This window comes from Centroberyx gerrardi, chromosome 1 (assembly GCF_048128805.1).
Source record: "Centroberyx gerrardi isolate f3 chromosome 1, fCenGer3.hap1.cur.20231027, whole genome shotgun sequence".
Lineage (NCBI taxonomy): Eukaryota > Metazoa > Chordata > Actinopteri > Beryciformes > Berycidae > Centroberyx > Centroberyx gerrardi.
Window position 1 is genome coordinate 20,451,215 of NC_135997.1, and position 24,678 is coordinate 20,475,892.

The 24,678-nt window shown below is 40.7% G+C and overlaps 2 protein-coding genes across 3 annotated transcripts; one reads left to right on the top strand and one right to left on the bottom strand.

Annotated features, from left to right (window-relative positions):
• Positions 1-695: 695 nt before the first annotated feature.
• Positions 696-15,460, bottom strand: phf10 (PHD finger protein 10). Of its 2 annotated transcripts, none has more exons than XM_071909427.1 (12): positions 15,351-15,460; positions 13,996-14,105; positions 12,828-12,958; positions 12,051-12,134; positions 11,707-11,831; positions 11,011-11,160; positions 10,293-10,402; positions 9,758-9,905; positions 9,093-9,251; positions 3,991-4,093; positions 2,426-2,614; positions 696-2,207 (listed from the first exon to the last, which is right to left on the bottom strand). In XM_071909427.1, exons 1-12 carry the CDS (start codon positions 15,420-15,422, stop codon positions 2,110-2,112), a joined length of 1,479 nt encoding a protein of 492 aa, XP_071765528.1. In that variant the 5' UTR covers positions 15,423-15,460; the 3' UTR covers positions 696-2,109. The 2 variants fall into 2 exon arrangements, with proteins under 2 accessions (XP_071765528.1, XP_071765527.1); XM_071909426.1 differs by having other exon boundaries at positions 3,991-4,099.
• A 1,236-nt stretch (positions 15,461-16,696) lies between these two features.
• Positions 16,697-23,189, top strand: rab4a (RAB4a, member RAS oncogene family). Its single transcript, XM_071909425.2, has 8 exons — positions 16,697-16,746; positions 17,669-17,749; positions 19,188-19,302; positions 19,849-19,911; positions 20,063-20,217; positions 21,305-21,400; positions 22,138-22,293; positions 23,171-23,189. The coding sequence occupies exons 1-7, from the start codon at positions 16,731-16,733 to the stop codon at positions 22,251-22,253; spliced, it is 642 nt and encodes a 213-aa protein (XP_071765526.1). The 5' UTR covers positions 16,697-16,730; the 3' UTR covers positions 22,254-22,293; positions 23,171-23,189.
• The last annotated feature ends 1,489 nt before the right edge of the window (positions 23,190-24,678 follow it).

The window sequence follows — 24,678 nt, forward strand, 5'->3', positions numbered from 1 at the left end:
GTTTTTTGCAACCCAGGATCAGACATGCGTGAACTAGATGAAAAAGTAATAATGCCCTTCATGTCTCTAATTCCACTCTGAATCTATCCTGCAGTGGGATCACGATTATCCTGACTTTTGGCAGCAGAACTGTCTTGATTCTGCCTTCAAGTTTTGAGAAACTTTGAAACTTGATTAAAGGTAGGAGTACCTAATCCAAATCCCAATCTGAATGATCAGAATCTCATTTATCAGTTTTGAAAACCCCAATTTTCATATTTAATCCAATCTAATAACTGAAATCTCCAGCAATATGAGATATAGTTTAATTGTACTGTAATTTCACTCACTCATGGTGTAGTGCATATCTTTTGGAGGCTTTCTTGGCATGAAAGTTTGGTATCCCTCAACTACAGTACATGTTTAATTTCAATGACAGTTAATAATGAAGCAATATCTTCTTCCTATGGTCTAGGCGAGTTCAGTCAATATTTCTGAACATCAACTCTATCCAAAAGCCAGAAACCAGAGAACAAAGACTCAAACCTGTGTTAAGCAATCCACTGGTCACTGATTTAGGAGGTTTTTCCATGTTCATAAATACAGATTGGATAGTCCTGACTAGAAGAATGAACACATGAATTACTAAATTGAGTGGAACCCTCTAACGTGGTACAATACAGCCTGGGGCAGTTCAGGGATGAATGTGAAATAAGTCATTTTAAAAAAGGCTTTTATTGAAAAAACAAAAAATCAGAACCTTTCAGTGACTTTGACATTAGCAACAAATATTCCATATACACAGTACACGATCAACCTGTTCATTGCAGGACAATACAGAATAGATAAAAATAACTTCAAAGCTCAAAAAATGTAAAAACTTCTATCAAACTGATTACAGAAATATCGGTTAATTGGTCAGAGCTGGTGGATACTTTAATTCAAAGCACCTTACAGTGAGTGGATACATCTTGAGTATAAATCAATACTGAATGGTTGACCACTCATTCATCAAGTAGAAACCAACATGTGTAAAGTGAGACACTTTATCGTTGTAGTGGTCAAGCCTGACAAGAAAACCAGAAAACGTCTGCAGCTGTCTGAACCAAGGTGCTGGTTTGTCACCAGTCACTCTGCACAGTGACCAGGGTCGACGACGCTTCATTACACAGGATCACCGGCAACTTTTGTTTAAATAAGATTGTTCTTTACTGACCTGCCTAATTAAATAGAAGTTAAATAAAAATACAAAATGTAGCCCAGCTGATAAATCATAAAATGTGTACAAGATACAAAAAAATCCCAGAAATGTTATGTTTTCAAAGAAACTGAGTGACGCTCTTGCTAACGCTGTTTGTTTCTGTGGTGGAAGTCAGGCCACTAGTCACAGTACAAAAACAAGTGAGCTTACCAGTCAACTTACAAAGGATCAAAAGCACCATTAGTTTATCTGGAAAAATAAAAAATAAAAAAACTCCAGCTAACAATTTATTGAGTGGTAACAAAATGCGTTAAGGATCACAGAAATGTTTTGGTTGAAAGTTAATAGCAAATAACAAACAAGCAAGCCTAGTTTGGTTCTGTACAGTAGACATACACTACAAGTTTCTTAAGACTAATTGATTAGGAATGTACCGATATTGATAATGGATAGCAGATACCTGGCTACAGTAGGGAATCATTATAATACTTCCCCAATATTTTTTTTGCCTTTTTCACACATAGAAGGATGTTAGATCTCTCTAATGGAGAAAATAAATTACATTCACATTCCAAACTTGTTTGTCCAATGGCCAAAACTGATGGTGTGAGTCCAATAGTTCACTAAATGTAATGGATTTGATTGGTACTTAAAGGTTTATTACTATATGCTGTTGGGAGTGTTAAGTTGTTTCAGTCAATCCCAAAAATTACAGACCAGAGTTGGTATCCTAAACAAATTTTCAAGGTAGTCATGCTTCAAGAAAGCCTATGAGAAAAACTGAGGTTAAATTTCCACCCTGATCTTTTACAACTGAATAGCTTATGAGTCTGCATTTGGTTGGAAACAGAGGATGGAGGCAAAATCTGGTCGAGGTCTTGTGGTGTGTGCTGACCCTTAAAAGGGAACCAGGCTAACGATGCCGTCGGTCATTTCTGAGCCGACTTGGACTTCTTGGGCGTTTTGGCTCCTCCCTTCTTCTTGGGTGTGGTGAAGTCTTTCTCACACACCTCACACACCCAGAGACCTGAGGACAAACAGACACACAGCATGAGACCTTACAGGAAGGAGAGAGAGCAGAAGAAATACAGCACCAAATGTGAAAGACAGAAAGGCAAACAAACTGAATGAGAAAGAGTGACTGCAGTGGCAATTCTGTGTGTGCAACAGGGTTGGGGTCAATTCATGAATGAACGCATCAATTCCAATTCAACTGAGGAATTGGAATTTGAAAAAAACACTCACCCATGGGTATAGAGTCCACGCCAACGCAGAAAGTGTGGTATCCCCGGTCACATTTGTCGCAGAACATCATCTCGTCCTCGTGGTGCGGCTGCTGGCACACGGTGCAGGTCTTACACTCCATACACTGCCAGCGGTACGTCTGGATCACACTCACCAGCTCCTCGCTCATGTCCAGGCAAGACGGGTGGCCTGGGGTTTATGGACACACAGGCACACACACACACACACACACACGGAAAAACACAACACACATGCAGAAGCACATAGGCATACGCAAACGTGCATGCACACAGGCAGAGACAAGCAGCCATACACACACACCGTGACAGACGGACAGAGATAAATACATTGCACATATGCACAGAGACACACGCGGACAAACAGACCAGACAGAACAACACAGACGTGTGAAGATACATCCCTCTCATTTCAGAACAACTTCAACTAACACTAACACATTAAGTCTCTCATTAACTAAGGGATGGATAGTATTCACTAACACTGCATGACACACCATTAAAAAGATACCTTGACATCTAGAATTTTAGTCTTGTGTTTCCTTCGGCAGGCACTTACCACATTATGGGAAAAAGTATTGATATTTGGTGTTCTGCTGCCATAAAAATGAATTGGAAGCATAGTCAGGAATACTCTTGAAATCAAAGATATAGCTAATTGCAAGCTAACAAACTAGCAAGCACCTCCTGGTACCCATTAGTGGTAATCAGGACTGTCTATCAACTAACTGCTTTTGTGATTACCTGAAGCGCCAATGCCAAACCTTTTTCCCCATATTGTGACAACTGCCTGGTTAATGAAAACAGAACACTAAAATTCAAAATGCCTAGGTATGTTCAAGACAGCCTTCAGATGAATAACTAAACTGACATTCTTTTGAATCACATGAAATTACACAACCTTTACTGTCTGAAACCATGAATGTAAACAACACACATACAGTCTTTAGATGAGGCAATGTGAACACTTCACTTGCCTGAACATATAAAACATACTTATATGGTTCATCATCTGAAGGCCTCAGTTGTTACTCTATTTAAAAACACAATGAAATGAACTTGACTGTCCCATGCTAAAAAGGACAAATCCTTTTTTTTTTTTTGTCTGAAATTGGGAAGATTCATTAGCCCAACTATAATCTAAAGATCAGGTGAAAATTCTCTGGTATTCACCACTCAAATCATCAGCAAAATTTAAGCACCATTGATGTTAAATGAATGAGAGTTCAACTGTTTTATAATTCTTGCTTATATCTATTCTATTCTATATCTATTCTTGTTTATTTAAATATATATATGCTATATGAGGATAATTTGACCAAAATGTGAGCATTCTGTGGTTGTTCCTATGACCTCCTTCACTTAGTATTAGAGGTGGTTAAATTTAGCTGTTTATGCAGCAAGTACCAGAGAACCAAACAAGGAATTTAAATAATTTCATAATAATTTCCTTTTTAATTGGTTCTTAGACTAAAATTAGGCCAAAGAACCATCTAAGTATTTTATAAAAACAGGGAACTATCCTTTGAAATCATTGTTTGAACTTACCGCTGTTGTCACATTGGGAGCAGTGAATGAGAGCCTCTGGCTTGCCTTTCTTGTTGGCTTCTTTACCCTTCTGGCAAATGCCACATATAGCATTGGGAATGACCTTAGGCTGCAAGGGCAGAATAATGCTATAAAAACCAATCAGAAATGGGTATCCTGTAGTCATGGGCAAAATAGTAGTTATATATTTTTAATGCTTGAAAACAAAAAGTAAAAACAAGGAGCACTTCATTTATCATGTCTCACAAAGGATGTGTCCACTTTGGGGCTGTACAACTATCTGGCATGATAAATCAAGCGAACCTTGACTAGATCAAATATATGAATCTAAATTAAAATGTTTTTCTCTCCTGGTCTAGCACTGTGCCTTTCTAGAGTCTGGTAACTGCAGGGAAAAAATAACTGTATAAAAAGGGACTTTGGTGCACGCTAAGCAGTATCAGATTGACTTCGGTCTGACGTGAAGTCAGCTGAAGTCAGTGTTATCGAATTTGACTTTGATGCAATTGAAGTCGATCTGATACTTTTTACTGTGTGGCAAACTTGGTGTTTATGGTTACAAAATCAATCACAGTCAATGTGGCAGAAAGGCTGCCACAGGTTACTGGGCCTCTGGTGGAAAACAGAATGTGTGTAAAATACCAGGGGGATTTAAGGTTCAGGTGACAACTATAATAAAGGCATGTTTAGTGTAGCAGACTCTCTTGCAAGCATGTAGACTGGCATTTGTGGTCAGAGAGCCAGACTTATTTTCACTGTTGTCAAGTGGCGGCTTGCTTGCTAGCAGGTTTACTGGCAGGAGGTCTGATAGTGCCGTGTACATACCAACAGGTCAGCTGAGAGTCAGACTGCATTTTGGTTCTCAGAATGCCAATTTATGAATATACCCTACATTTCCCATTATTTATCATGTCAGAATAATCAATGCTAATTGACAAACAACTGATGACATTGGAAATTGAGCAAATCATTAATGTGATGCTGGACACAATCACCACTTCTCTGTCCATTCTATGAGTTTGAAACTTTTATTTCAACTCTTGAACTGCGGTATCTAAATATGGACATCTCAAGGGTTGCTTCCTATGGAACATACCATCAAGTTCAACAGGGGTCAGAGAGGAAAGAACCAACCAGAGCAGAAAGATGGGGAAGTTGGGGGAGATTCAACTCAGGAAGTCACACAAGTCAACAGGGGATCATTCTATATACTTAACACTTTAAAACTTTAAAATCTGTCCACATATCTGTATGTATATATATATATGGTAAAATTAAACTAGAGTTTCTAGCCCCTGCTACAGAGTCATACTGTGCAATCAAAATAAAATTAAAATGCGACTGAAATGTTGAAGGAGCTAAGGAAAACTTGAAATTGTATTAATTTGAAGAATATGATTTAAGATATATGATTTGAGTTAACCTTGTGCAGGATGTCAGAGAAAGCAATTTTTGTTATCCCCATAACTGATGTTTTGCGGTGATGTATGCTCATCTAACAAAATGTACCTTGTTTTTACGTTGCTTCTAAGCCAAGAAATGTTGAAGTGTTTTTATTCAGCCTACATTGTGTCCAGTTACTTTGAAAGCCTCAGTGACAAGCTGTGACATCCTTCATTACAATGTCCCCTGACAGGAGTGAGCAGATTAGACAGAGGGCCATAGGTACACAAGTATGGGTTAATAAAGCACAAGGTTTAGCAAAAGCGAGACTAGAAACAAGGCAGAGAACTAAACTAAGAGAAAAGACAGCAGCAGGAGAGGGGAACAACAAGAGGGAAGGGCTGGGATGCAGCCCCATGAATTGCTCGTATTCATTTTCATAAATATTCACTATGCACACATACATATTCAACCATGCATTCCCCTTTGAATTTAGCAATTCATAGCTCTGACCCCGCTACTTTCCCGAATTCATTAGTGAATAGATCGTCCCCTGTGCCAATGATATTTCTACATAGTTCCTGACTGTTCACAATAGCAAAGAGTTGCTTTAGCATGTGGGAACATGAAAACAGTTTCTACTGGCATCCTCATCCAGACCACAAATTGTCAAATTGAAAGTGCTTGATGCCTGCACAATCAAACTGCCTCCTCAACCCCTGACAATCCACAGAGCGAAAGCCAAAACGAGCAATTCATAGGGCTGGATCCACTTAAAATTCTAAACTGACTCAATTTTGTCAATGCAAGAAACATTTCATGTACTTAAAAGGGAACCTTTTATCAGAATACTTCCTGCTTGCTTGTTTGCTCTCACATAATCTGACAGCTCTTGTATGCGGCCATTTTGGGCCAATCATTATGTATAATTCAGTTGGGGAAGCACATGAAAGCAACTCATAGATACACACAAAGAGACACACAAAGAGGCACACACTCATCCACAGCTAGTAGATTCCCATCCAAACCACATATTTTAAATCAATGGACTACAAGGTCTAAACATCTAATTTATACTTTTCTTGTCACTAGTTATGTCAACTAACATACTGGTTGTCTCTGCTGTCGAGAGACCATTACAATGTGAAGAACTGATAAAACTTCGGGGCAGTTGGTAGCAATAGAGTGGTAGCAATGCTAACCTGTTAGCTGTGCCCCGCCAGCACCTATATGGGCAGTGTGTGTGTGTATCTGATGACCCCCACTCTTGTGACACCTGATGGTAACCATGGCCCTCAAATCCAACATGTCTGACACAGAAGATGCAAAACATTCCCAGCTCTCCAACAACATGAAACTACACTTGGGGATCAAACCAGCACCACACATTCTCAGCTACACTAATAGCAATGACAAGGGCAGAAATATTAATCATCAATTTACTAAAATACTGATAGTAAATATAATATTTTGCAGTTGGTGTTTGTGTAATTAATGCCATATTATGCAATTGCACATAAATAATAAATACATTTTATGTTTTAGGCCCCATAATGTTCCATCTACAGATATGCTACAGATAGGCTGCAGAGCTGAAGCATCGGGTACCGAAAGTAAATTTCCCATTCATTTCTCACTTGGGGAACCTGATTATTAACCATAATGTTTTAGCAGTGTAAGGTAGACATACATCAGCTATGAGATTGTGAAACAACTATAAATGTTCCTGTAGAAGCCATCAGTCAATCTGATTTCAACTTGCTTCAAGTTTTATTCCTGAGCTGCTTCTGAAATACTACACTATCCACAAGCTTTAGTGAGTTCCCACCAATTAGAGAGGTCACCGTTACCATAGAAACCAGAGCGAAATAATGTTAGCTGGCTAGCAACCTGTATCGATGATTCACCGTTCCTCCATTTTGCTGTTAGACATAGTAGAAGAGTGTGCACACGGACAAAAATCATTACAAATCAGTAAAACTTTTGGAAATGTCTATTGAGAAAATGAATAGGAAATTTACAAGGGGACGGGCACGTTTCAACTCTATGGGCATTTTACTTTGGCAACTTGCGGATTTAATGGGGACACAAATTAACCAAACGATACCTTATGACCTCTCAATACTAAGAAATGTATATTTTTAAATATAGAACTGTTTGAAGATCTTTATATTTATAGGTCCTTTTGTACTCAAGTACAAAATGTACTATGGGTTTGTTACTGGCCAATTCTGGTTAATTTTGGCACCCAACATGCCACGTAAGCCTTGGTCCCAGAGCTAATGCTGGATAGGCCCAGAGCCATGCAATATTTTAGTTAGGCAAACCTATCTGATGAATAATGGTCATCAGATTGGTGTTGGTGTCTTTAACTACAAGGTAGGCTAGATCCCCACGTCTACCCCCTCCTCCGTAGAGAACAGACACTGAGAGGAAGTCAAACTCAAATACAAACTGAACTGGCAAACCTTTTAAACAGACACTGGCAAAGGACCCTGCTCACACCATGAAGCTGAGCTGAACTACACTGGACTTACCTGGGTCCATTATATTCTCATTAATGTGAAAATACCAGTGTAACATTTTAAGGCATTGGAAATTATAGTTATTGTCTTCAGCAGGGTTAAGGATTGGAAAAAGAGACAAAAATCAATGTGGACAGCACAGTGGGCCGTAAGGAACAAGAGGTAGACTGAAAAAATATGGTTTGCCCAGATTTGGCACAATTTCCCATCTACACTGCCTCAAAACATTACTTGTAATTCATGGCATTAACAAAATAATTGCAAGAGCTGTGCCAAGAAAGGGTGATGTTAAAAGAAAAGTAAGCTTCCGTGGGCCAGACCAGTGGAGTCCAAATCCAGACAGAACAGAGACTACTTGTAGCTCAGCTCAGCTGCAGTGTGAATAGGGTCAGAGTGTCCTCATCTCTCCAAGATAACATTATAGGGTCCAGTAAGGCCCGTATCAAACAACTGTCTGATAATTATAAACAGATTAACAGTACATTACTGGCGTAAAAACACACAGTATATTGTAATTATACCAGAATACACTCAAAACATTAGAGTTAAGTGCTCCACACTTCAGATATAAACGTTCAAATTCTCTAGTGTTAACAGTAACTATTGTTTCAAAGCTACCACAAAATGTATGTAGCTTATAATATCTATATTATAATAACAAAAACTTTTCTTCTTTAAAACGGAAAAAAAACAAAGAAACTAGCAGCCAAAATATCCGCTTACTTGTCTTAGAAGTATCTTTTGACAAGTGGGGGCAGACAAGAGGTATATTGAAGACATTCGAAAGGAAAGTTAAAAATTTGAAACTTCAAAAATTGTCTTCAGGGAAAACAAGTGAAAAAGTGCAGTGAAAAAAAAAAAAGTCAACTGTTCCTTTAAAATGTTCTTATTGCTCACAGTCTGATACGAAGGAAAAAAAGCCATGTTGCAACCAGGAAAACACTGACTGCAGACAGGACCCCCAGTGTGTGTGTGTGTGTGTGTGTGTGTGTGTGTATGTGTGTGTGTGTGGACCAGGTTGTCCCAGCTCAAAGTGCTGTCGAACTGTAGAAGCCGGAGAACAAAGTGAAGAAAGCTAGGGAGGGGTGGAGGGATGGATGGAGTAAGGGAGTGGTAGTAGTAGAAAGAGGAGGAGGGGGTAGAAAAGTGCTGCTGCTGTTGTTGGAGGAGAGTTCAGGTGGTTTTGTCCTCTACCTTGTACCCTGGGGTGGCGGCTGCTTTGTGGGAGGCAGAGTGGCGCTGGGTGCCGTCCTTGCCTGGCGTGGCCGTCCGGTCCTTGGCCTTGGACTTGTGGCTCTGCCCTCCTCCTCCCTCCTGGCTCTCCACGTCTGTTGTGTTGCCTGAAGAACTGTCCTGCAGAGGAACAGATAAGGAGGGAGACACAGTGAAAGAAAAGGGGTTTGTGTTGGATGGGGTGCACTAAGGTCTTTTCATGTAGAAAGCTGAGTCATGTTTTGCTGAAGTTAATGACATGGGACCAGCAGGCATCTGTTGCTTAAGGTGACAGACATTCAAGACATATTTGTTGTACTTTCTATAAGTTTTATGTCCTCGATTTATGAATGGTAGCCATGCTGATACCATGAAATATGACTTTTTGTAATGTCATGACATCATTGTCTAGTCCTCTTTTTAGTGGCTCAGGAGTACACTAGTTTCACATATCGGCAAGACAAGTCTGGCATAAGCCATTTGTCAGGGCAACTGAAATTGTAAAATAAAGCATAAGGCAAGGCGCTGATTGTATTTCTTGCAACCAATTACAGTAATTCATAAACAGCAGTAATGCAGGATAGAGGCATGATGGGAGACTTCTACAACGACTACTACTGTTGTTGTTGCACAGCCTGCTGTCTTACAGATGAGTTCTTGTTCTTTTTGTCGTCCTTGCCATCCTCAGCATCGTCTGAGTCGGGTTCGGAGTCCAGTGCGGGGAGCTCTGGATCCAGAGGAGGCTCAAACAGAGCCGTGTTCAATGGCAGGTAACGGAGCTCGTTGGGAGAGTACCTGTTAGAGAGAGAGCATCCAGAACACACAATTACACAATTACACACCACAGCTTAACACTTAGGAAAAGGTAACACATCTTGTTGGTAATTACCTAGAATATAAAAGAAAAACATGCAGGCAATAGCATTTTTCTGTATGGCTACATTTATCCTCAGTTCATCTTTCCCTTTTTAAACAAGCACAATAACCTTATGTTTGCTGGCCTTGAAATCTTTCTCAAGCCATGGTGAGACATGAATTGTTGTGACAAGTATTTAGCGGGAAACTATTCACCTTTCCAATGTAAAGAAAATTCATGCAAGAGGTAAGAGACGTGTCATTAGTCTTTTTAAATGAAAAGCATGTTAAAATGTATTAGAAATATTATTATCTGAGATAATGTACCTCTTGTAGTAGTCCTGGAACTGCCCCGGGATGAGGGCGACGGGGTAGGGCCCCGTCCTGGTCAGCTCTGGAGCCAGTACCTTGAACCTGCCCTGGGGCACCTGGATAATCTAGGACAACAAAACAAACACACTAAATCTCAAGGCTGCTCAAGAGAAAACATTAAATTCTACACTACTGGTTTTGATTCCATCACATGGAGAGGCGAGGCTATGTGTGCTCAACATATTGGCCGTATGCATCTACTGGTACAGATTCTTGACTAATGTTCACAGTTTTACACATCTTGTACTTCGAGTCGCTCCCCCCTCCCTCTCTGAATGAGCAATATTATCTTAGTTCTGATACATGAAGAAGAAATATGATCTAAATAATAATCTGTGCTATGTTTGTTGTTGGCATCTAAATATACCCATAACGCTGTGCAGATGATGATAAAAGGAAAGGAGGAAGATGTTTACATACCACAGTGACCCATTTCATATCGGAAATAGGCCAGGCATTTTAACCAGGTTTCTCATAATTAGAGTACAAACTTACCCACTCATATACAGAGTTGTGACATTTGCATGCGTACCCGAAACCTGGTTACTTACCGGGTTAAGAACAAAATGTGTACTGTGTACATAAGCATAGCCAGTGATGCACAGACCGCTTTAGAGCTCTTTACAGAACCCTTGTATAATCTCGCTGAGTTCACTGTGTAAATTGGACCTACGTGTGTCTGGAGGTCAAAGTAAGCTCTCCTCTCCTCCATGCGCTCCCTGTTGAAGTTACTGTTGAACTCTGCAGCCTTCTTGGCTGCCTTCTTGATGTACTCAGGAACCTTGCTGGCCTCCACCTTCTGAGGGTTCTGCTGCTGCATTTGCTGGAAAGGACAGTCAGTAGACAAAGAGTTTAAGATGGTATGTGTACGTTTTTCATTAAAGGCATCCTAGTAAAATGAAATGCTACAGCAACCATCAGCACTATGTTCTACAGGCCTTTGTGTGCTACTTTCCATCCACATTTGCTCTATTTTACTGTAAACCTTGTCAGCAACGCAAACTTCCCTTGTGTCTGTCCCAAATGAAAGCAAGAGTACTGGAGCTCCTGAATTTGACTAAAGCAACAGTGTTTTATCGCCAGTATCATTGATTTATCAATGATAAACTAATGTGAAAAGGCTTCATGTTACATTTAAAGTCAGTCGTACATTACACAGTTCTGAGGACTTTTTGTATGTGTGTAAAATGTGTACAACTTTGTTATTTATGTTCCTGTAATTCTGTTACTGATTCTCATACATACTGAATCTTTATTGTGTAGTGTGGGGAGAAATACTTTACTCTTTAGCTATCTTCACAGAGAAACCGTGTGTGTGCGTGTGTGTGTGTGTGTGTGTGTGTGTGTGTGTGTATGAGTGTATACTTACAGAGTATTCTTTAGCTATTCTCTGCCTCTCTCTCTCCTGCAGTATGACTGAGTACTCGGAGTGTTTGGTGGGATACTCCTTTATCATCAGATCTATCACCTCGTCACTCCGCAGTGCTGTCAGACCTGGAAACACACACACGCATTCACACAAGTGAGCACACTCTCACTGCATCACTCCAATAGAAAGACTAAAATTTTACTCGCCAAGTATATCACATGTACAAGGTGCCTGACTAGGTATTACAACTTTGAATGCAGTGCTCTGCTTTTGTGTAATCGACTGGTATGCTTTTGTGTACAATGTTATGAAAATGGTATGACAGTGTTAGGGATGATTCCTACCCAGAGTGCACTGTGTCTCAGTAATGACATTCTGTTCACGCAGGTAGAGCTTCTCTTTGTGGGACAAGTCTCTCCTCTCCAGGTCTACAGGGTGAAAAATAAACAGTATTACTGCCTGAAGTACAGCGTCAGGCAGGTCGTTCTTCTCCAAGTCAGCATACAGGTAAAGAGAACAGTATAAGTACAACAGTACTACAGCAAACAAATTCAACTACTGTGAGACAGGTCTTTCCTCTCCACGTATACACAGATAAATGGAGCAGTATTAGTATTACAAGAATATCGCTCCTCTAAAAGTCTACACAGAAATAGAAAGTAAAATATTACTATAGCATCAGCAGAACAATGAGAAGAATCTGGGAGTCAAGCTTTTGAAACGGCACAACCCAATTATTTTTTTCCCTCTGTTCTGAGATCATTTTCTCAAGGGGTCATTTTTACCAGTTTCCAATTATTGCTGGTGGCGAAGACAGACAAAGGACTAAGTAATATCACAGGTTGATGGAACAGTCACATTGGGTATGTTGGAAATTTAATTTGGAAGACAACATTGGATTTTAAGTTTCTAAATCACAGCTTGTTAATTGTGTTGAAATAACTGCACGTCATTTACATATTGTACTAACTTATAAGTACAGTATCTACTGTATGTGCAATGTTTGATCTATATAAGAGAACAACATGTAGTTAGAGTCAATAGTGGCGGTCAAAAAGTGTAATGAGCACATCCTCAGTCACTTTAATAGATATTGTTTCAGCTCTTTCCTCCAATCTTACCAGGGTACTTCCTCTTGAAGGAGGTGACTCCCAGGTACTCGCTGACCTGCTCCTGCAGCATGTAGTACTCTCCTGTATCGTCTGCCGGCCACTTGTACTCTGTCAGGTTCTCTGCTGGGAAATATGTTGGACTGGAAGGGTGGGGGGACAAAACAGGGATTGAAGTTTGAAACCAGAGTAAGCCTTTTAAAGATACATTTTTAGTTACATTTCTTGTCTGGCAAGTTTACCCACTCTGAAACAGAAAGGGTGGGAAACCGTATAATGCACAAAACACAGATTTATTTGCTACAAATAGTGCTGAAAAATTACAAGCACTTCAAAGCAAAAAATGGCAGCAAGCTCATGCTGCCTGAGGAAGAGCGCCAAGCTTGAAACGCATTGCAAATGAGTAGCTGCCCCACCAAGCCTAATTGTATTCATTTTTTGCTTTGAAGTGCTTGTAATTTTTCAGCACTATTTGTAGCAAATGCATCTGTTGTTTGTGCATTATACGGTTTCCCACCCTTTCTATTTCATGTTTCTCTGACCCTTTGGGAACCGTTTTTTTCCACTGCCTTTTTGTGTGGATTCCAAGTTTACCCGCTCTACCAGCCATTTCCCAAAGTCAAGTTATCATTAAGACTGTCTTAGTTTCAACAAAAGTCATTAAGACAAAGATTATCTTTGTAACATTCTCTACAGGAAGTAACAGCACTGCTAAATCTGTGTGAAATCCTGGCATGTACTTTCTTGACAGAATATTTGATACATCTTTAGATTTTTAAGTTTTATGATTTTTAAGTTTATCAGATGGCAGAACTTTTTTGCTAAAGTTTGATGTCACCCCAATATCTCTTCTAATATCCATTATATAGTTACAATGTTTCCATATATTTGAACAGTTAAAAATATAAAACTGAACAGTTCATTTTATCAAATACGCAAAAAAAAATTAGACGATGACATTTTTTCCCCTTGCCGTACCAAAGAAATATTGCAGGAAGACACCAAAAAAATGATGTAGCCTACATACATAACTTGTTTTCTGAGGTTAACTACAGCGACTGGCATTTTAACAAATACTGAAATCCAGCACCATTAACTTAACTTCAAATTGCTATAAATGCTTTCAAGCGAGCACATTGCCAAGTTGCTAAGCGACATGACAAGCACAAAGCCAACCCACCCAGGCTCCTGGCTGGAGGTGTCGCAGCTCCGGGAGCTGTCCCCAGAACCCATTCTCCTCCTCTTGGGAGGCTGGCTCCCATCGTTGGACTCCTCCTCTGTTACATCCTCCTGTAGAGGCAGAAAAAACATATACAGCCAACATGTGAAAATCAGAAACAGTAACATGGATAGACAATTGCCCACATAATAGGTTCCTCAGTTGCATTCCCCTGTGGAAGGCAGGTAAAGAACCATAAAACCTTGAAAAGTACTGTGTTACACTAGCTTTACAACATCACCCTGAGGCACGAATAGGAGTTTTTAAACTTTCACCCCACAATCTGAAGTGAGCACATTTTGTCTCACCCTGGTACACATTTGCAGCCCCTCAAATGCACTTGCTTTTGACGTTATGAATCTTACTGAATCATTTAATCTTAATCAGTCTGTAATGGGGGCCACTCATACAAAAGGATTTACCTTGGGTTTGCCCTGTACAGCAGTGGTCCTTAACTCCGATACCAGAGTACTACTGATTTTCTATTCTGCCAGGTAGTTAACTGCATTCACCTGTTGCCTCAGGTCGAAGCAGTACCTGATTTGACAGCTAGAATGAAAACTACCTGACAAAACAGGAAACCAGCAGTCCTCTGTGCCCCAAGGACTGGAGTGGAGGACCACTGCTGAGGACTTCTGTGTAACTGCCTCCTTCCACCTCTAACCCGTGTATCCCAGCTCTCTCCCGCATTAACTCACATAAACTCACACTGCAACTAAGTTTTCTGAGGCTTTCATGTCATCACCCTACATTGATACTGGCTCTAAACAGAGGAATTGGTTAATCTTTTCAACAGTACCTGCTTTAAGAGTTTTGGTATGGTTGCGCCCAAATGACTAAAACTCGGGCTTTAGCGACACAAAGCAGATAACTTCAACCTGAGATTCTGGAAAGTAGACGCGCAAAATGACACCAGTGTAAAACCAAAACAAAAGCATGAGCTTACACACACAGTTGCCAATGAGGCAGGCAAGGGCATTGACTAGCTTCAGGTTAGCTTTGCCCAGGCGCCCGTAGAAACGAGTTACAGTATTTAAAGTTTCTCGCTTAGAAATTTCAAAAAACAAAACAAAATTTTATTTGTAAACACGGCGGGGAGGAAGTTAGCCAACTTTAGCAGGCTAACCATTCAGCACACAGTTGGAAACAAAGGGGTGATGCTAACGTCGCTAACAGTTGTCATTCATTAACAAGCTAGCCGCTGGTTGGCTAGCTAGCTAGCTAGCCGTTAGCTAGGCAAACACACATGCAGAGCTCCAAAAACAGAGCTATTCGTGATTTTGTTACTGTAGTTTTCTGCAGAGTACAACTGGTACCTTTATGGATTGTGCTCCCGGAGTTGCGGGGTTGCTATCGCAAGGCGGTCTGACGGGCAGTACAGCAGCCATGTTTAGCCCAGCTAGCTCTGACTCTAACTGCTACCTCCAACAGCCGAGGGGACAGTCCGACAGTCCTGCTGCTGGATCCCATTGCTCGTAGGGCAAGTGGGCGTGGTCACTGCTGTTTCTGTTACCTCCATCTGTACATTTATGTTCTGCACATATTTCTGTACATATACTACTACAATCTGTAAACCTGATCATGTGGACAGATTACACTGCATATTTGCACATCATCAGGACACATTTTTGTGCATTGTTCCATCTGTACACACACTTACAGCGGCTCAGTTGTCCCTGATCACAGTGATATGAAATGCAATATGTGTATGCAAGCTACCTGGTGCCAGCATCAGATGTACAACATAGCCTACTTCCTGGAAAAAAAGGTTTAGTCTGACAAAAGTGTCTCTTCAGACACATGAGTAGACATGATTTATTGACATAGAGACAAAATAATAATGACAAAAACTGATCCTTTTCTGGTGTGGTATGTATGACTTTGTTATTATGTAAGTAGATCACTCATTTCTTTTTGTCCATCTGAAGCCTATTTGAGCCTATATTCAGTTTTTCTTTCGGTGTGTGGGTCTTTATTCATTAAGACTGTAGCCACATAAGAACACTTGGGTGTAGGGAAGGATTCAGAGTATAAGATGTTGTTTTCCAAAATATATTGCATTTTTTATTATGCTTTATGTCTTTTGATGAACTGTGTTTATCAATTGTATGATACAGTTGCCTTAAATCCAAGATCATTATTTTATATATATTTTTTTATATTGAGAGGCCTAAAAAAATTAAAATAACTAAACCCTATTTTCCTTTGGTATCTATGGTTTCCAAGCATTTTCCATAGTAATTATGATAGTCCCCCACAAGGGTTCCTCAAGATATTTCTCACAACAAAATTGATATAACTGTGTTACATGAATTTTACATTGTTCACCCTGTAGTTTATGCTACATACTGATACATACTGACTGCAAACAATGGAACAAAATAGACCTGTACTGTGATTTGCAACAAACGGTACAACATGAAATAAGTAAATGGGCTTGAACGGAAAACAGTGTTTATACAACAGCGCCACCCTGTGGCAGACCCTACAGTCCTCGGCCCAGTGACGGGGCTTTTATTTTGAAACGAAAAAACAACGTACGGGAAGTCGGAGGGAAAAATCAGCTGGGATCCGCGGAAATCATCATCGGGGCGATTTTCCTTCACTTCATCCATCTGTCAGCCTCACTTACCCCCTTCTCCCTGTATCCTGTTCCAGAAAACAAGACATTTTGTTGTTATAACGGCACACTGGCGATGTCGGAGACTTACGGTAAGCAGGGCGGTTTGACAAGTGGCCTCTATCATCATGTAGGCTCAGAGATGGGATGGGGCAGGTGTGCCGATAAGGCTTTCTCATCGTAAACAAATAGCTGGCAGGCTAAGCTAGCCGTTGTTGAAGGCTACTAGCCCGTCGTAACTGTATTAAAATGCGATATCAACACAACAGTACGCAGGTAATGCAGTATAGTGTAGTTCACTCTGGCCGTGCAGACAAGATTTACCGAGTTTGCTTGCTTGGACTCCCACAGAGCTATATGTTAGAGAAATGGACAGGGGGCTGACACCTGGGAATCTGGCTGGGGATGATGATGATGATGAAGCTGAAGTTGAAGCTGACTTGAAGGTCTGACTGTACTATGTATGCTGTAAGCTAGTCAATGTAGTGGGAAAAAGGGTGACGATGATGGAGGCTTGGTGCACAGATTACTCATCCATAGGAATGTGAGACAGTGTTGGATCCTAGCCTCATACTTTTACAGTGGGATGATGATGATGATGATGATGATTTTAACTGTAGGTGGTATGCAGTGATCCTACCACCTTTCATTATATATCATTGGGAAGTTTGTTGAAAAGTTTATTACGCCTAAAGAATGAGCTGAGTTTATCTTCCCACAGCTGATAATGATGATGGATTAAGCTTTTATGTGCTTGTGTTAGAGAAGTCATATTCAGTTATTGCCATTTGAGTTATTCTGATGACTGTTTGAATGTAGAAACAACTCATTGCATAATGTGCATCTATTCTATTATCTTCTATTCTAGTATGTTGTGTTCTTTTCTGTTGTATTTTATGATGTTATGACAAAAGTATATAGCCAGTGCTATAAAGATATGCAAATCTTTGTGCAGTCTGTTCTGTTTATGGTGTACATATGAGTATCATCATGACTTGTATGTTCCCTCCTCAGATTTCCTGTTTAAGTTCCTGGTGATTGGGAATGCCGGGACAGGAAAATCCTGTCTGCTGCACCAGTTTATAGAGAAGAGATGTAAGTCAGCATACTGCGCATTACACTTCATAGATGATAGCTCTGACTTCATTACAGTACAGTGCCATATTGTACTGTTATTTAGTACATGTGCCGAAATGTTGGTTATCATGTCACAATTTTATTAAAATATGAGAGTACTTCTCACACTTCTCGCACCCTTTTTTCCATCTTATCTACTAATTCTTAAACATGAGTTATAGGTTCTAGCAATCAGTAACACTCTGCATTATTTAGTAGTGGTCCTAGTGAACATGTAATGTTCACTACAGTAGTGAAGGCTGCTTAACTTTATTTAGAGTAGGTTTAAAAAGGATTTATTTTAAAACACTGGACTAAAAAAGTACAAACAAGACGTTTCGGTGTTCATCCAAACACCATCATCAGTTGTAATGAGTGCAACAGGAAGTAACTCTGGCAAATAAATACACACAAAAAAGTCACATGACAAGCACATGGCATGAGGTGTTGAAGTCACATGACTTGTTGAGATGTAGTTATTTAGAGTAGTTTACAGAGATGTCTCTCTAGAGTGATTTAGTACACTGTGCATTATGTAGCATTAGCTTTTAAAGAAGAGATGCAAGTCCTAGTGAGACTGTGCTATACAGTGCATATTGTATACATAACTGTATACATACTATATATAGAGATTTTTATGTTAGTTCGTTGACAAGAGGTGTTTGTCCTAGAGAGATGTGACATACCATTTGGTATCTAGTTTTAATTCATAGTTCACAGATCAATGGCTTAGTGAGATTCACTGCTGTGGAGGCTACTAAGCTTTAATTATTGTAAATTTCTTTATAAGAAATGTAAATCTGCCGCTATACTGAAAGACACAGGCCTATTGAAAGCTATAATACTTTATTCAGAGAAGATAAATATGTTTGTGGCTAGGCCAGTATATTGTACTGTTACTTGGTTTCAAGGCCTACCATAAGCTACAATTTTTGGTTAAGATCAAGACTAGGAATTTGGTATGTTGTTGGGTTAATGTCAGGGATGAGATTTACTGTATGTTAAACGTTGTATGTTGCTTGTTTAAAGTCTGATTTAAGGATTATCATGTAGTATTAGGTTAAGGGTTATTGTATGAGTTTTGTATGTTGCAATTTTCTTTCCAGGTATGTTTTCACTTCAATTGAAGGATTACATGGTCCTCTATGGGCTGAGAAAATTGTCTTGAGTTTATGAAACCCTTTCCAAACCCATCGGATAACATCAGAAGTACAAACAAGGCCGTGTTTCTTAGTTCCTGAAAAGCTGACATTTTGGAGATTTAAGGTTTTCACCCGACAGCGACGATATGCAGACTGAACATGCTAAACAGATACAATAAAGACTAACTGATGTTGGGCTCTGTATACTGTAGGCCACTGTCATCGCAGTTGTTTGATAATAATGGTAAGATCATATGTTTTGTTTTGTTTTCCAGTTAAGGATGAATCCAACCACACTATCGGAGTGGAGTTTGGCTCTAAGATCATCAGTGTGGTCAACAAGATGGTCAAACTACAGATCTGGGACACTGCAGGACAAGAAAGGTTCAGGTAGGAAAACATTTGACTATAAATTATACACAGATTGCTGTAGGATACAGCTAACTGCATGAGCTTAGCCTCCAGTCTGTTCTTATGCCTGTTACCATTACCAGATATTAGTTGTTACTATTTTTACTATTACCTGCGTATTTCTCATCACATTTTGGACACATCAGTCATTCCTATTACAACAACAAACTAATTGTTAAAATCGCATGTCCCACATTTACCTGTTTATGAAAGACAGAGGTTACAGAGAAAATGTCATTTCTGTTGTGGTGATATTGGAGTAACAGGAGGGGCATTGGAGAGCTAACTAAATGGATTCTTTATCAAGTGATGGCTACAAAGTTGTTAATAAAATGTCATGGATGTCTTCAGCTAAATGTTCATATATCATGTGAAGCATGCAGTTTTGTTGTGTGATGTGTAAAATTGGGAATATTTTTACCAAATGTAAGGCATTCAAGTATGGTTATGGCCTCGATGTGAGTCAGAGTTTTAATAATATCTCTCTGACTCGTCTGTGTGTCTAATTATGTGTTTGTCTGTTAGGTCCGTGACTAGAAGTTACTACAGAGGAGCGGCGGGAGCCTTGCTGGTCTATGACATCACCAGGTAAATCAGCCAATCAGAGAACTTGATTTCAGATTGTCACCTGTCTCATGCCCCTTTCCGAGCTTTTCTCTACCCAGCTCACCCAGCTCTCTCTCTCTCTCTCTCTCTGTCTCTCTCTCTCTGTCTCTCTCTCTCTCTCTGTCTCTGTCAGTCGTGAGACGTACAACGCTCTGACCACATGGCTGAGCGATGCCAGGATGTTGGCCAGTCAGAACATAGTCATCATCCTCTGTGGGAACAAGAAGGACCTGGACGCTGACAGAGAGGTCACATTCCTGGAGGCTTCACGCTTCGCACAGGAGAACGGTAGGATGGATGGATCATGACTGGGTGGGACTGTTTGGGTGCATCTGTCTCTTTCTGTCTGTCTCTCTGTCTCTTTATATATATATTACTGTAAAACTTCCAATAATGTCCGGGGCCTTTATTGATTCGACAAAAGAGAGCTCCAGGCTGTTGTTAGAGACAGGCCATTATTTCTTTTGGCAGGTCCACAGTACTCAGTATGCCTAAAAGTGAGTGAATGGACCAGTTTTCTGTAGAACTGTGCTGCTATAATTTATACATATGCCTTTTTAGGCCAATAGCAGCTGCTACTAATACTACTACTGCTACCAATAATAATAATAATAATAATACTAAATATCTATCTGAAGTTATCACACAAAACAATGAACTGCTTTCTCAAAAAATGTGGTTTATTTTTGGTGACATACTGGTAAGCTATCAGAACATACTGGTCTTCCAATCAAGCATCAGTGTGTCAAAATGGAATATAACAGCTTGAATAAAAAAAGCTCTCTGTCACATATTGACTAGCAAACAGGAGTAATGCTGTATAGCGATCCAAGCAGTAGAGTTATGTTTGCGTAATGAATTTCAAGGCTTTCATGCCAGTACCTGTATCCATGGCAACGAGATCAGCACATCAGCGTGTTCCACTACATGCAACGTCTCTTGTTGATAATATATTTTGTGATATTTTAGTAATTTTAATGGTATTTAGGCTATGCATATTGTATGCATTTAGACTCTTTTCTGGTAATGTCATGTTTTTTTTACCTGGCTGTTGTTGGAGATCCATTATTTGAGACGTGATTTTTATTGGAAGTTTTACAGGAATGTTTGTATGTTCAAATAAGAAGGGTTTGGGGCCTCACATGTCACACAGGAAAATGGTTGGCATGTGCGTGCATGTGTGTGCGTCCTATGACATTCATGATGATATGTGTGTGTGCTGTTGGTTTGACACTAATGTTAATTTGTGTGTATGTGTAGTATGACAACGATGTGTTTTTAAATATGTGTGAGATGGTGATAATTGGATTGTGAATGTGTCTGGGAATTTCTGATTTGGTGTGTGTGTGTGTGTGTGTGTGTGTGTGTGTTTCAGAGCTGATGTTCCTGGAGACCAGCGCTCTAACAGGGGAGAACGTCGAGGAGGCGTTCGTCCAGTGTGCCCGGAAAATCCTCAACAAGATAGAGTCAGGTAGGAACTCTGATCCTCGCCCGTAACCGTAACCCCTAACCCAAATCCCTACTTACCCTAACCTGCTCAACAACAACAAGACAGACTTAGGTTTGACTCCCAACCCTGCACCACACTGTCACACCGCTAAATAAAGATGAAGTCAGGAAGAAACCCTAGCTCCAAACTCCCTGCACCTTACTGGGGCTTTGTACCAGCAAGAGACTTCAACAAGAACAGCAGAAATACTACTGACACTGGAGATCAGTGGCAAACCAGATGAGACCACAGTGTTACACAGGGATGTAGTGGAGGGAAAACTTCCTTTTTTTTACAGAACAGAGTTTACCAAAGTTTTTAGGCTGACATAAAACTTTATGACCTAAATTCAAAGTATGCATCATAGTAAGTGGTATCAAACTGATGATAGGGTCTTTTTAAGGACAAAAAGTATAAATTCATGTTTTTTTCTGATATTTTTATTTTTATTTATATGGCTGGTTGTTTACTTTATGATATTCACTGTCTGGAGGTCATAGTTTTCCCATCTTTTACTTACCATGACATCACTAGTTGCACTAATATAGGAAGAATGGCAGAGTAGGCAGATTGCTGGCACTGTATTGTTTTAAAACTGTATTCTTAACTGTATTGTTAAAAACTGTTATTTTAAAACCTGTCTACTTTTGAGAGCTAGGGGTGATCTTAACCTCGACCCCCTCTCTGTCTCTCCACCCACCCTCTCTCTCTCTCTCCAGGGGAGCTGGATCCAGAGAGGATGGGGTCAGGTATCCAGTACGGCGACGCCGCGTTACGGCAGCTCCGCTCCCCTCGCCGTGCTCAGCCACAGGGCACCCAGGAGTGTGGCTGCTAGTGGGCACGCCCACACACACACACACACACACACAGACAAGGTGAAAGGGCAAGGGGGTGTGTGCCTGTGTGTGTGTGTGTGTGACCCCCAAAATTAAACAAAGCTCTTCTTGCTGTGTGGGCACTGTTGTGTGTGTGCATTTGCTATGTGGAAAGGCTGGTGCACAAGACAGTAAACTTTCAAGGAACAGTTCACCCCAAAATGGAAGTTCCCTAACCCTCATTATATACTCACCCCATGTCAGTCTCTAAACAGCTCATGCAGCGAAATCAAAGTGTTTTGCGGTCAAACAATTGCACTCTGAGTCCAAAAATTGCTATATTAACCTCACAGACACTTAATAATTACAGTATGACCCACTCACATGCTCTGATCAGAGCACACATGCTGTATGACTACAACCTAAGACTTATTTAAATTGCTTAACTCAAAACTTATTTGTGCATCCTGGTCTTATTTAACCAGGCAAGTTGACTGAGAACCCTTTCATATTTACATCTGCGGCCTGGGGGAGCAGCTGCAGGCTTGAGGAGGGTCGTGTAACTTCGTGTTCTTATCTGAAAGCTGCCCAGCACAGTCCTGGTCTCACTGTTGGCTGCTGAGTTCCACTTTCTGTTCAGTGCTTTGCCTAAGGGCTCCTCGAAGGAAATGGCTGGAGGAAGAGAAAGTGTCTTTCTCAGTTTCTTCACCAGACCGAGGATTTGAAGCAGCAGCTTATCCTGCACAATTTCACAAACCAGTAGGCTTCAGCCACATACAGCTGATATAAAACACCAATAACCTGCATATCAGTGGCTTTATCCAACCTGCTCCACTATTCTTATCTTTTCTGTGTGTGTGTGTGTGTGTGTGTGTGTGTGTGTGTGTGTGTGTGTGTGTGTGTGTGTGTGTGTGTGTGTGTGTGTGTGTGTTTCCAGGCAGGTTTGTGAAGACCAGGAGAAGGACAGACGTAGGGGACCCAAAAAAATGTTGGGTTCAGGTTGCTGTGGTAGCGACTCTTCCCTGACCTTTGACCTTTGATCTTCGACCTTCGCACGGACCCTTCAGAACCTTTTTGAACCTTCATTGTTATGGCTGTATCTGCAGAGAGCTGAGAAGACTTCCTAGCCACGCCCCCTCTCAGAACTCTGAGGTAACTCTGGTCACAACCACAGACCGCCCGCCTCCCAACAACCTGCTCCACTATTGGACCAAACCCTTCCCAGCCCTCCAATCAGGATGTGAAATTACATGATGTGTTGTGTTCTCACTTCCTGGACTGCTCTCTGCACCCCAGACCTCTCTCTCTCTCTCGCTCCTTATCTCTCTACTTGTCTACTTCCCTTCCTACCTATATACTTACTTTCCTGCTTATCACCTGACCCACCTACCTACTTCCCTATTTACCTCTTTGTCACCCTACCCACACACCTACCTACATACCTACCAGTCTACATGTCACCCTCCCCATCCTTACTGGCCCACTTGCTTACCTACACATCTACAGCTTTCCCATGGGCCTTGAAAATCCTTGAAAGTCTTTGGATTTGAGAAAATATGGCTTTATAAAAGTATTTTAAAATGAATGGATGGCATTGAAAGTACTTGTTTTTTAAAATAATTAAAATATTACATGAAGGATTTCACCATGCCGCATCTATGATGTCTAATTCTGACCAATGTCATGTCTCAACCCAAAATATGACAATTTTGAGTCCTTGGATTTCACCAACCAAGGCCTTGAAAGTGAATGAAAAGGCCTTGAATTTGAATTTAAATTTGAGTGTGTGAACCCTGTATCTACTTGCCTGCCTCCCGACCCAACTGCCTGCAAACCTACATACACACCTAACAGATTCCACCCACACACTGGCTTACCTGCCACCAGAGTACCTACTTACCAAACCTACCATCCTACCCTATCTACATACTTACCAACTTAACTACGTATCTATTTGTCACCCCACCCACCCACCTCCCTACCTGACTACTTGCCTTCTTACCTTCCACACTACCTACCTGCCTGCCTGCCTGGGTTAGCCAGGTCTAACCCTAACCCTAACGAACATCTACCTGCCTACCTTCTGCACTCCCTACTTACCTACACTCTCTCTCTGTAAACTGCCCCAGCCAAATTACACTTCACCAACCTTCCTACCCACGCACTGCCTGGACTGCTGCCCCTCCACAAACCTCCACCCGACCTTAAACCCAATCTGATTTCCTTCTATATCTCCCTCCATCCCTGTCACTCCTTACTTTCCCTCCCCCCCCCACCTCTCTCACTTGTTACTCCCACCCTCTATACCTACCTCTCTCACATTCTTTACACTCCATCTATCTATCTCTCTATCCAACCAACTGCCTACCGATCCACCGCTTACCTTCCTACTTGTCCTACCTGTCTAGCTGTCTCTCTCTTTACCCATCTCTCTCTCTCTTTCTA